The sequence below is a fragment of the Entelurus aequoreus genome, linkage group LG26 (assembly GCF_033978785.1).
Source record: "Entelurus aequoreus isolate RoL-2023_Sb linkage group LG26, RoL_Eaeq_v1.1, whole genome shotgun sequence".
Lineage (NCBI taxonomy): Eukaryota > Metazoa > Chordata > Actinopteri > Syngnathiformes > Syngnathidae > Entelurus > Entelurus aequoreus.
Window position 1 is genome coordinate 26799902 of NC_084756.1, and position 12827 is coordinate 26812728.

General features: G+C 38.4%; 1 protein-coding gene across 13 annotated transcripts in view; it reads right to left on the reverse strand.

Annotated features, from left to right (window-relative positions):
* Positions 1–12827, reverse strand: part of ncoa5 (nuclear receptor coactivator 5) — a 31338-nt gene that overhangs the window by 17334 nt on the left and 1177 nt on the right. For 2 of the 13 annotated variants that reach the window (XM_062038076.1, XM_062038075.1), the window contains exon 1: positions 4610–4693. The exons of 6 other annotated variants lie outside the window; for them this stretch is intronic. Coding sequence is in view for 3 of the 7 variants with exons in the window: in XM_062038073.1 (XP_061894057.1) it covers positions 9579–10016 (438 nt within the window). In the remaining 4 variants the exon portion in view is untranslated. Of the gene's footprint in view, positions 1–4609; positions 4756–9578; positions 10147–12827 lie in introns of those variants that run through there. 5 more of the 13 variants (XM_062038074.1, XM_062038073.1, XM_062038077.1 and 2 more) reach the window with 5 other exon arrangements.

Sequence of the window (12827 nt, forward strand, 5' to 3'; positions counted from 1 at the left end):
AAATGGCTCTTATTAAGAGACACGCTTACGACGCAGAGTTTAAACTTAAGACGATCAGTCACGAAGTAGAACACGGGAATAAAGCAGCAGCGACACTGACTCCATTAATAACGACTTCGACAAGACGGAGCCAGGCATGTTGGATGCCGTATTCGCCCAACTGTTTAATTCGGACACTGAAGAAGAAGAATTCGAGGGATTCGTGGATGAGGATTAACTTCATAAAGTGAGCTTTACATGTTTATTTTGTGTGTTGTGTGACATTAACGTTTGAGCAACGTTGAGTTATTGATATACTGTTATTGCTCTGCACTATTTGGAGTGTTACTATATTGTGATTGCACTAACGTTTGATTTACCGTAACAGTATCACTGTTTTTTACGTGTTTATTGAATCAGGGAAAAGTCCCCCTCCACTATATGATATAAATGTTGCACTACATGTTATACCTTGCGATTGTTAAAAGATAAACAAAACACCACGTCACTGACTTAAACCTCGGGGGAAATAATAAAACAGCTGTTTATTCATTTTGGGAGTAAACAGAGTTGTCAGAACAATGGTTTGTAATCGATTAATAAAGTTTGACTGACCTGACTGTTTTGTTGACATTCCCTTTAGCGCAGCTCCATCTAATGGATGCATAGGTGCGCCTTATAATCTGGTGCGCCTTATATATGAACAAAGTTTTGAAATATGCCATCCATTGAAGGTGCGCCTTATAATCCGGTGCGCCTTATAGTGCGGAAAATATGGTAGTTTTATTGTATATAGTGTTGGAGTGTAACGACTGATCGATACATTGATTTATAGTTCCAAAAATAATAATTAGTACCGGTATTAACTTATCGTTTTGCCATATTTTCAATTGTTGCTGCTTTTTGAGTGTTTACAGACTTTTAATGACTTTTATTAAAAACAACTACCGGTATTCAAACGGGTGATTTATATATATATATTTAAAAAACAACTAGTGGAAGATAGAGGGATTTTTTTCTTCTAGCAATGTAGACGACATCCAGGAAACACACAATGTGTCTACTTGGTCACATTTGGACAAATGTATGCGTCTGGATAAAACAATGCCCAACACATTAATTTTAGTTGTCTACCATGTAAGCCCAAATCAAAACTGCTCTTGACATGGAAGACATGGAATACACATTTAGGAACACACATGATTGCGGCAGACATGTGATGACTTTTTTTTACAGTATAACCTGTCTAAATGCTAAATTTCATGTGTTTTAGAACAAGACAGTAGCTGACATTGTGTACATTATTTCTACTATTTATATTTTGAAACAAACATGACTGCAAGATATTTGTTGTTCTATGCTATAAATCACAAATGGGTATTGAGATAAAGGAAGTTAGCTAACAGAATAAACATTGTTTGTACTATTTATGATTTTTGGTGTGTCAGAAGTCGTCAGAATCATTATCCTCCATCCATTTTCTACCGCTTGTCCAGTCCACTTTAAATGTGCGCTGAGGTCTGAGAGCCAGCTCCAGCTCGTGGTGCCCAAGACGAGACTTAAAACCAGAGGAGACAAGGCCTTCTCTGTGGTCGGCCCTAAGCTCTGGAACACCCTGCCCCCCCACTTTCGAACTGCTCCCACTGTGTTTTAAGTCTCGTCTTAAGTCCCACTTTTATTCTCTGGCTTTTAACACTCCGTGAATTGTGTGGTCCTCTGTGTTTTTAAAGTTGTATTTCTAATTTATTGTTTTAATTGGTTTTACCCTTTAAAATAGTTTTCTATTATATTTATTTTTATATTGGTTTTATATTTATATATTTTGTTTTTATTCAGTCATTGGTGGAGCTAAGAATAGTATTTGAATCTTGTTTGTAATATTTTTGTGCTGCGCTTTGGACACATTTTTGTTGTTTAAATGTGCTATATAAATAAAGTGGATTGGATTGAAATACTGTATTTACTTTGCTGCCACTAGGAGGACATATGCCGACAACTTCGGATATCAAAAGAAAATTAAAACCTTAATCCAACCTGTTTGAATGTTAAAATGCATTATGCATCGGGAGGCCTGAACCCCCACCAGGACTTACTCCTGGACCTACTGCCCCTGGCTACCAGGCTTTTTTTTGAGTTTCAAAAGTTGGCAAGTATATGTGATGTGATCATTGCTGTGCATACAAAATCATTATCATCCATCCATTTTCTACCGCTTGTCCAGTCCACTTTAAATGCGCTCTGAGGTCCGAGAGCCAGCTCCAGCTCATGGTGCCCAAGACGAGACTTAAAACCAGGGGAGACAGGGCCTTCTCTGAGGTCGGCCCTAAGCTCTGGAGCTTTGGAACTGCTCCCTCAGTGGAGTGTTTTAAGTCTCGTCTTAAGACCCACTTTTATTCTCTGGCTTTTAACACTACGTGAGTTGTGTGGTCCTCTGTGTTTTTAAATGTGTATTTCTATTTATTGTTTTAATTGGTTTTACCCTTTAAAATCGTTGTTAATCATATTTATATATTGTTATATATATACACATTTATTTTGTTTTTATTCAGTCTTTGGTGGAGCTAGGGATAGTATTTGTTCAGGACATGACTTAAAAGCGTTATCAAACATTATTGAACAGGAAATTATTAAACTTAAGAGATGGTTTGATGTCAATAAATTATCAATAATTGTAAAAAAAAAAGTTTGATTTTTTGTAAGAGGAAAAGGGAGGAAACGATCAAACTGTCAATAGATGGAATTGATATTGAAAGGGTTTCTGAACTTAAGATTTTTAGGAGTGATACTGGATGACGGTCTGATATGGAAATCTCATATTGCACATGTACGGAAAAAGACGTCTAAGTGTATTTTTATATTAAATAAGGTAAAATATGTGTTAGATTATAGGGCAATGTATACATTGTATTGTGCACTTATATGGCCATAATCAGCTACTGTGTGGAAGTGTGGGGGAACACAAGAGTAACAAAGGCATTGCATCAACTACAGAAAAGAGCTATAAGGATTATTCATAAAGTAGATTATCTAGAACACACTAACATATTTATTCATTCTGGTTTATTGAAACTACAGGAGCTAGTAAAGTTACAGACATTGTGTGTTATGATTAAGGCTAAAAGTAAAACATTACCAGCAAATTTACAAAAAATGTTTGTCATTACTTCTGAGAATGAAGAGCATAGAAGAAAAGGTCATTTCAAACACCAATCAGTGTGTTCCCAGGTGCAGCCCACACCTACCAGTTTATGGTTTGCGTAAAGGCTAACTTTTTATTTTCCTTTGTAATCTCTGCCTACTGAGCCTATGGTGCTGTTAAGTTATTGTGGCTCAATTTGCCTTAATTTTTTTATGTTAATGTATTATTATTTAATATATATTATTGTTTGCTCTTGAACGCATCATAATTATCCCCTCAACTCCCCCCAAAATGGATTAACTCGCTGGAATAAAAAAGACAATATAACATATATCCATAAACGCGGATGTATATGAAAAAGTGCAATATATTTATCTGTACAGTAACCTATTTATTTATTTATTTATTTATGTACCTTATGGCTTTTTTTATCCTGCACTACCATGAGCTAGTGCAAAGAAATGTTCTTATCTGTACTGTAAAGTTCAAATTTGACTGACAATAAAAAGGAAGTCTAAGTCGCTTAAGAGATATTCCTGGCTCTGAATTTGCTCATTGCTACTTTTATGTTTTTGTGCATTATTGGTTGCAGTCATCATTAAACGAACAGGTTACTCATCAGTTACTCAGTACTTGAGTAGTTTTTTCACAGCATACTTTTTACTTTTACTCAAGTAAATATTTGAGTGACTACTCCTTACTTTTACTTGAGTAATAAATCTCTAAAGTAACAGTACTCTTACTTGAGTACAACTCCTGGCTACTCTACCCACCTCTGTTTAATTGTCTATTGATCAAAGATGCACATCAATGAAGGAGATAGATAAAAATGAATGAATTTGAATCTTGTTTTTAATAGTTTTGTGCAGCACTTCGGAAAAATGTTTGTTTAAATGTGTTATATACATAGTGGATTGGTTTGGATTGGAATATTGTATTTACTTTGCTGCCGCCCTTTATACCGCGTACATCCACTAGGAGGGCATATGCGGACGACTTCGGATATCAAAAGGAAATTAAACCCATCTGATTATTTAAACCGCCGTTATACATTTAATGGGTTATTCATCTCTACGCAGCATGTGCGTTCCTCGTCCAATAAGAGCATGGCGAGCTAGTAAGTACAAAGGTATAATGGAGGCCTGTGTTACTAGGAGCACACAACATGGAGGCCGCCGTAACGACGGCGCCAGCTTTGGCAAATGGCGAATTTGCTCCCAACATACGCGGCAAAATACACGCATTTCAAACATTAAACATAACGCACAGGGACATAATTTTACCGCCCACGGCCAACAATGTACGACCTTATGTCCATTCGTGAAGTGCGCGGGAGCAAATGTGTTCCATCATGTACGCATGTTAGCATTAGCATTAGCCGCGTGCTGTTAGCTTAGCTTAGCGAGTCAACGAACGAGTAGATATTCCATGCAAAACACTCAACGTGCATAATAAGCCGCGACTAGACATGAGTATCAAGGAATGTGTTACCTGCAAAAGTGTCTTGGTCTGACTTTAATCCTCTCAACTCCACGTCCTCCGTTGTCTTCATACAAAAAAAGAAAACCCTCCTTCTCGAACCGCCAGTTAGTGGTTACGTCATTTCCGGTACGCTTCTTCAGTCACTCGCGCCACCCAGCGGTCGGAGGTATGCTCCAACCAATTCAAGTACACGACGCGACGCCGAGAGGGACAAGCGGTAGGAAATTGATGGATTGAACCCTACAATTTTCGCTTTTATTATTTTACTTTTTTTGGACTTCTATCCTTTATTTCGATCACAATAACCAAAAATACTCTCCCATTTTACACAATTGATTGAAACTTTTATTAGTCGATTGCACAGTGAAGTACATATTCCGTACAATTGACCACTAAGTGGTAACACCCGAATAAGTTTTTCAACTTGTTTAAGTCGGGGTCCACTTAAATTGATTCATGATACAGATATATATATACTATCAGATATATACTATCATCATAATACAGTCATCGCACAAGATAATCATCAGAGTATATATTAGGGGTGTGGGAAAAAATCTATTCGAATTCAAATCACGATTCTCACATTGTGCGATTCAGAAAATGATTCTCATTTTTTAAAAATCGATTATTTTTATAAAAATGTATTTATTTAAAAAAAAAAAATTTTTTTGTTTTTATTAACCAATCCAATAAAACAATACACAGCAATACCATAACAATGCAATCCAATTCCAAAACCAAACCCGACCCAGCAACACTCAGAACTGCAATAAACAGAGCAATTGAGAGGAGACACACACACGACAAGGAACACACCAAAAGTAGTGAAACAAAAATGAGTATTATCAACAACAGTATCAATATTAGTTGCAATTTCAACATAGAAGTGATTAAAAGTCCCTCATTGACATCATTAGACATTTGTAAAAAAAAAAAAAAAAGAACAATAGTGTCACAGTAGCTTACACTTGCATCGCATCTCATAAGCTTGACAACACACTGTGTCCAATATTTCCACAAAGATAAAATAAGTCATATTTTTGGTTCATTTAATAGTTAAAACAAATTTACATTATTGCAAAAATCTACTACTCTGCTTGCATGTCAGCAGACTGGGGTAGATCCTGCTGAAATCTATGTATTGAATCAATAGAGAATCGTTTTGAATCGGGAAAAAAAATCGTTTTTGAATCGAGAATCGTGTTGAATTGAAAAACAAATCGATTTTGAATCTAATCGTGACCCCAAGAATCGATATTGAATCGAATTGTGGGACACCCAAAGATTCACAGCCCTAGTATATACATTGAATTATTTACATTGTTTACAATCCGGGGTGTGGGATGTGGAGGGGGCGTTAGGTTTGGTTGTTAACATCACTTCAGCCATCAACAATTGTATCATCAGAGAAATGGACATTGAAACAGTGTAGGTCTGACTTGGTAGGATATGTACAGCAAGTAGTGGACATAGAGAGAGAGATCAGAAAGCATAAGAAAAAGTATCTACAATTGATTATTTACATTTGATTATTAACAATCCGGGGAGGGTGTTAGTTTAGGGTTGAAGTTGCCTGGAGGTGTACTTATAGTGCGGTTTTGAAGGAGGATAGAGATGCCCTTTCTTTTACACCTGTTGGGAGCACATTCCACGTTGATGTGGCATAGAAAGAGAATGAGTTAAGTAAGACCTGTGTTAGATCGGAATCTGGGTTAACCGTGGTTAGTGGAGCTCCCCCTGGTGTTGTGGTTATGGCGGTCAGTTACGTTAAGGAAGTAGTTTGACATGTACTTCGGTATCAGGGAGGTGTAGCGGATTTTATAGACTTAGCTCAGCTCAGTGCTAGTTGTTTAACTCTGTCCTCCACCCTGAGCCAGCCCACTTTGAAGAAGGGGGTAGGGGTGAGGTGTGATCTGGGGTGGAGGTCTAGAAGTAATCTGACTAGCTTGTTCTGGGATGTTTGGAGTCTAGATTTGAGGGTTTTGGAGGTGCTAGGGTACCAGGAGGTGCATGCGTAATCGTAAAAGGGTTGAACGAGAGTTCCCGCTAGAATCCTCATGGTGCTTTTGTTGACCAGAGAGGAGATTCTATAGGAGAAATCTTGTTGATCGGTTGACCTTTTGAATTACCTTGGTTGCCATTTTATCACAGGAAAGATTAGCCTCTAGAATGTAACCTCGGTAGGTGACTTCATCTTTCCTGGTGATAACAATGTCACCCACTTTTATAGTGAAGTCATTGACTTTCTTAAGGTTGATGTGTCCTGCCCCATCATTCAGATACAATAATCCGATTCTTTGTCACCAGACTACATGATGGCCTCTAACAAAATTAATATAGTATATTTCATCCAACCCTTCCATTTTCTACCACTTATCCCTTTCAGGGTTGCTGGAGCCTATCTCAGCTGTATTCGGGCGGAAGGCGGGGTACACCCTGGACAAGTCGCCACCTCATCACAGGGCCAACACAGATAGACCGACAACATTCACACTCACATTCATATACTAGGCCCAATTTAGTGTTGCCAATCAACCTATCCCCAGGTGCATGTTTTTTGGAGGTGGGAGGAAGCTGGAGTACCCAGAGGGAACCCACGCACTATAATAATGTACAGTATATGTTATAGTATACATTATTATAGTTGTCTTTGCTTACAGCTAATGTTGTATTTTACCACAATGAATTGTGTTAAACAGGAGACAAATGCAGTTATCTTGTAAAATATCCCAACGAGGAGACTTTGCCCTTGGCAGTGGCAAGAATATGGGAGATAGGAGTGTGTGCGCGCACACACACACACACACACACACACATATATATATATATAAAAAACATTTCTTAATCACGTCATCCTTCATTATCTTGATTATATCCCAACACTAACCCAGAGGATGCCTTCATTTGATATTATACATTGGTGTACGGTAGATTTTATATTGATACATGTATACCAATAATACATTCACTAAATGAATTAAAGCAGCAGTAATATTCAGTGTTTTAAATCAGAGGTCCCTAAACTTTTAATAGGGAGCGACGTTGGGTTAAAATAATTTGGATGGGGGGCGGGCTAAGTATATGTATGTATGTATGTATGTATATGTGTGTGTTCTTGTATTTCTACGCTTCTTGAGACATCAACAAGGAAAATTACCTCCATATGAGGACCGGTGAAAAAGTTAGGACCGAAAACATTGTCCCAATACTGAAAACCATTGCATCTAATAGATAGCCAAATGCTAGAGTCCGTGAATATTGCTCCAAAGTCAGGATTTTTTGTTGATTTAATGTGCATAAAAAAGTAAACATTGACAGGTGCAAAGGCAGCAATATATGATAAAACAAGCTAAAGAAGGACTTCGCTGTTCATCTCCGAAAAAACCTGCCAGGTGAACAGCTGATTTTACGACTTTCGGTGCTGACGTAAGACAACCTGCGTCCTATATGTGACCATAGAATGAACAAATACACTACGGTACTAAGACTATAGTGGCCATTAACAGTTACCTTCTACAGCTGTGTTGGCCAAAGTGCAGCACAGGGGACATATGTGGTCCGTGACTCGATTGTCAGCGGCCTTAAGCACATTACAAATGACAAAAAACAAAGATCTCATTTGCACCCCTGGTGGTGAAATCTATCAAAATTAGGGTGGTCCCAAAAAGGAGGGATTTTTCAAATTTACTCTGTCGGGTTTAAATCAATCAATCAATCAATCAATCAATTAATGTTTATTTATATAGCCCTAAATCACAAGTGGCTCAAAGGGCTGCTTAAAAAGTATGAATAAAGACATACTGTAATAACTTGATGTAAACAATGAAGATTAAAAACTAATTACAAACAATTACAAACGTTTACCCTTTTTATATTTGCATAGTATATATTATTAATGTTGTAAATAAAAATATTTTTATACCTAGAAAGGGTGGTCCTAAAGAGGTAGGCATTTTTCAGAGGTCTCAAGAAGGTAAGAAATTCAAGAATGTCTGTGTGTTAGGGGTGTAACGGTACGTGTATTTGTATTGAACCGTTTCGGTACGGGGGTTCCAGTTCGGTGGTGTACCGAACGAGTTTCCACACGGACATATTAAGTAGCGTAACGCACGTTGTGTAAACAATGCACACCGAGGCACAACACACGGCATGCTAGCAGCTAACGGGCTAGGATAGACTGACCATACGTCCTCTTTTCACCGGACATGTCCTCTTTTGCGGAGCTGTCAGGGCGGAGTTTCTTAAATGCCTCAAATGTCCGGCATTTTGAGTTAGGGTTGCGTGTATTTTCAATGTACGTTCAGGGTTAAGAAGGGGTTAAAAACAAAACAAATTGTGCGCGCAGCAGCATTGGTGAGGGAGGGGCAGAGACAGAGAGAGTGAGAGAGTTATGATAAACGCGCATGCGTCGCCAGGCTCTGCTTTTTATCCATAGATTTATCACATTTAATTTCTTATTATCTATAGCAGGGGTGTCAAAAGTGTGCCCTGGAGGCCATTTGCGGCCCACAGCTAAAGTTTTAAAGGCCCACGGCAAATTCTAAAAATACTATTAAAATAAACAAAAACATAACAAAAGTGAAATAAAAAAGCTTAAAGGTGAAATGTAATTTAGAAAAAGTTGCAATGTTGACTAATACAACAAAGCTGTTTTTTCTTTCAAACTGTCATTGCTCAAAATCAATGTTATTATGAATTATTGACCTATCCAAGGTTCAGATTACTTCACATCAAATATTCCACTAAGAAAAATATTTTTGGTGGAAGATTTTGAAAATTTGGTAAATAAATAACCAAAAAATTGTATTTTGTTGTTTTTTTACTGTAATGAAAATGAACCGAACCGTGACCTCTGAATCGAGGTACGTACCGAACCGAAATGTTTGTGTACCGTTACACCCCTAATATATATATATTTTTTAGTATAATTGTTCATTCATTTTGTTTTTGTGTCCCCCTGTCTTCTTTGTATCACCTCCTGCTGCGGTCCGACCACACCGCCGCCTGGGGATTTACCGGTGAGAGAGCTGCTCTTGTCCGTTAGCCACTCGATCTTAACCACGGATGGGTTCAGCCACGTTTCTTTGAGAGATATGGCGCTGCAGTCCTCCATCTGCGGCCTCGCACTTGAATCCAGCTTCGGGTGGTCCAGTTGGTTCTCCACGGAGCTGACATTCGAAGGAGGCGGCGTTGTGGGACGAAGAGAAGGAGGCGGCGTTGTGGGACGAAGAGCTTCTAGCTTGGTTTGTAGCCCCGCTCGGTGTCCCCCAATCTTCCGCCGACTGTCCGCGGTGGTGAGAGGCTGAGGTTCCGCTGCTCTCACGGCCGCTGGCTGGAGGCCGCGAAGTCGTTGGCGGTCCGGAGTGTCGGCAACTATTGGTCTTAAACTGTTGGATTTATCTAGAGCTAACATTGCGTGGCGGCCGTATGCTACTTTGGAGTAACTACGCTGCAAGTTAACTGGGAATTTTTTTTAGAATTGAGCGGTTTATTTGACAAAAAAAGTTCCGTTGCTATCAGGAGCTTCTGTAGCCGCAGCCGAGCAGGGCGCCGCCATTTTAGGAAAATACAAATAAGGCTCTGTACAGCTGATATGGCATCTACATTAACTATATGATTGCTGGACAGGAAATATTTACTATATATATATATATATATATATATATATATATATATATATATATATATATATATATATATATATATATATATATATATATATATATATATATATATATAAAAAATATATATATATATTAGGGCTGCAACAACTAATCGATTAAAATCGATCATAAAAATAGTTGGCGATTAATTTAGTCATCGATTCGTTGGATCTATGCTATGCAGAGAGGCAATTTTATTTTTTTTTAAATAAATCTTTATAAACTGCATCAGGTACACAAAAGCGCTATACAAGTATAACCCATTTATCATTTATTACAAACAGCTGAGAAACAATAATCAAAATAAGTATGGTGCCAGTATGCTGTTTTTTTTCAATAAAATACTGGAAAGGATAGAAATGTAGTTTGTCTCTTTCATCTGATTATTAATCGAAGTAAGCAGATTAATCGATTATCAAATTAATCGCTAGTTGCAGCCCTAATATATATATTTTAGGGGTGTAACGGTACACAAAAATGTCGGTTCGGTACGTACCTCGGTTTAGAGGTCACGGTTCGGTTCATTTTCGGTACAGTAAGAAAACAACAATATATACATTTTTGGGTTATTTATTTACCAAATTTGCAAAATCTTTCACCAAAAATATTTTTCTTAGTGGAATATTTGATGTGAAGTAATGGGAACCTTGGATAGGTCAATAATTCATAATAACATTTTGATTTAATATTATGTTTTGAGCAATGACAGTTTGAAAGAAAAAAAAACAGCTTTGTTTTATTAGTCAACATTGCAACTGTTTCTTAATTACATTTAACCTTTAAGCTTTTTTATTTCACTTTTGTTATGTTTTTGTTTATTTTGATAGTATTTTTAGAATGTGCCGTGGGCCTTTAAAACATTAGCTGTGGGCCACAAATGGCCTCCGGGGCACACTTGTGACAGGGGTGTTTTTTTTTTAGGAAACTAAAATGCGCAAACATTCCGCAGAAATCAATGGTAAACTTTTACAACTGTGCCATCAGCAGTGTCCTCACTTACGGCTTTTTAGTGTGGTTTTCTAGCTGCACTAAAGCAAACCAACAGGCCCTCCAGCGAGTGGTTAAAGCGGCGGGGAAAATGACAAGGACGATACTCCCAGAGATGAGTGCCATGTACACAACTCGCTGCCTAAAGCGAGTACACAACATCCTGAAGGACAGATACCACCCAGCACATGGCCTCTCCAACCTGCTACCCTCTGGAAGGAGGTATAGATCGATTCGCGCCAGGACCACCAGAATGTCTCACAGTCTGTATCCCCAGGCTGTGAGGCTGCTAAATGAACAGCCTGCCCCTTTGCTGCCCCGGACCATCTTATTACCTCACTCTTCACCACCTTAATAATTGTGCTCTGGACACAGCATTGCTGCAATATTAACGTAACACCCATCAGACATCTGACTGTTCCCACCCCCACGCCCCTCTATTCGCCATCTTCCTGACAATGCTAAACTGTAAACTATGGTCAACGTGCACTTCAATGCAGTTTCTATGCCGCTGGACAAAGCTCAAACAAAATCTTGTTGACATGTATGACTTAAGTGTTATGACAATGACAATAAAGGAATTGATTGATTGATAATAAAAAATTAAATCTGATAAATCTATGGATAAAAAGCAGAGCCTGGCGACGCATGCGCATTTATCATAACTCTCTCGCTCTCTCTGCCCCTCCCTCACCAATGCTGCTGCGCGCACAATTTGTTTTGTTTTCAACCCCTTCTTAACCCTGAACGTACATTGAAAATACACGCAACCCTATACTCAAAATGCCGGACATTTGAGGCATTTAAGAAACTCCGCCCTGACAGCTCCGCAAAAGAGGACATGTCCGGTGAAAAGAGGACGTATGGTCAGTCTATCGTAGCCCGTTAGCTGCTAACATGCCGTGTGTTGTGTCTCGGTGTGTATTGTTTACACAACGTGCGTTACGCTACTTAATATGTCCGTGTGGAAACTCGTTTGGTACACCTCCGAACCGAACCGGAACCCCCGTATCTAGTGATGGGTCCAGCAACACAGATGCATCGGCGCATGCGTCGAGCTCATAGAGCAAAACCCTGTGTCGGTGCGCGTACCGCTTTTAGACAGTCACGTGACCGATCGTGAGCTGTTTCGGTCACGTGACCAATACGCGAACTGCGTCGCACTGACGCCTCCTCTGTGCCCTGTGAGCGGGTCTTTTTTACAGCCGGAGAAATAATAACTAAGAAGAGAAATTGTCTAAAATTTAATACGTTGGAAAAACTGTTTTCTTTTAATAAAAATGTGTAAAAAAAAAAAAATTAATTCCCAGTCCACAAGCATCCTCATTCACAACACGTTCTCTTAGATTTCCATGTTATGATACATGTTCAGATTATTTATTGACTGTATCTAAAAAAAGATAAAAATATATTTTTATTTAAATGAAGATATGAAATAATCCTAATACAATGACTTGGTTTATATTATTGTATATACTAGGTCATAAAATCAGTGTCAGTTGAGTCAGTCCTTAGGTTGCCTGTAGGGATTTTTAATGTCCAGCAGATGTCAGTATTTAGTGACACAGTATCGA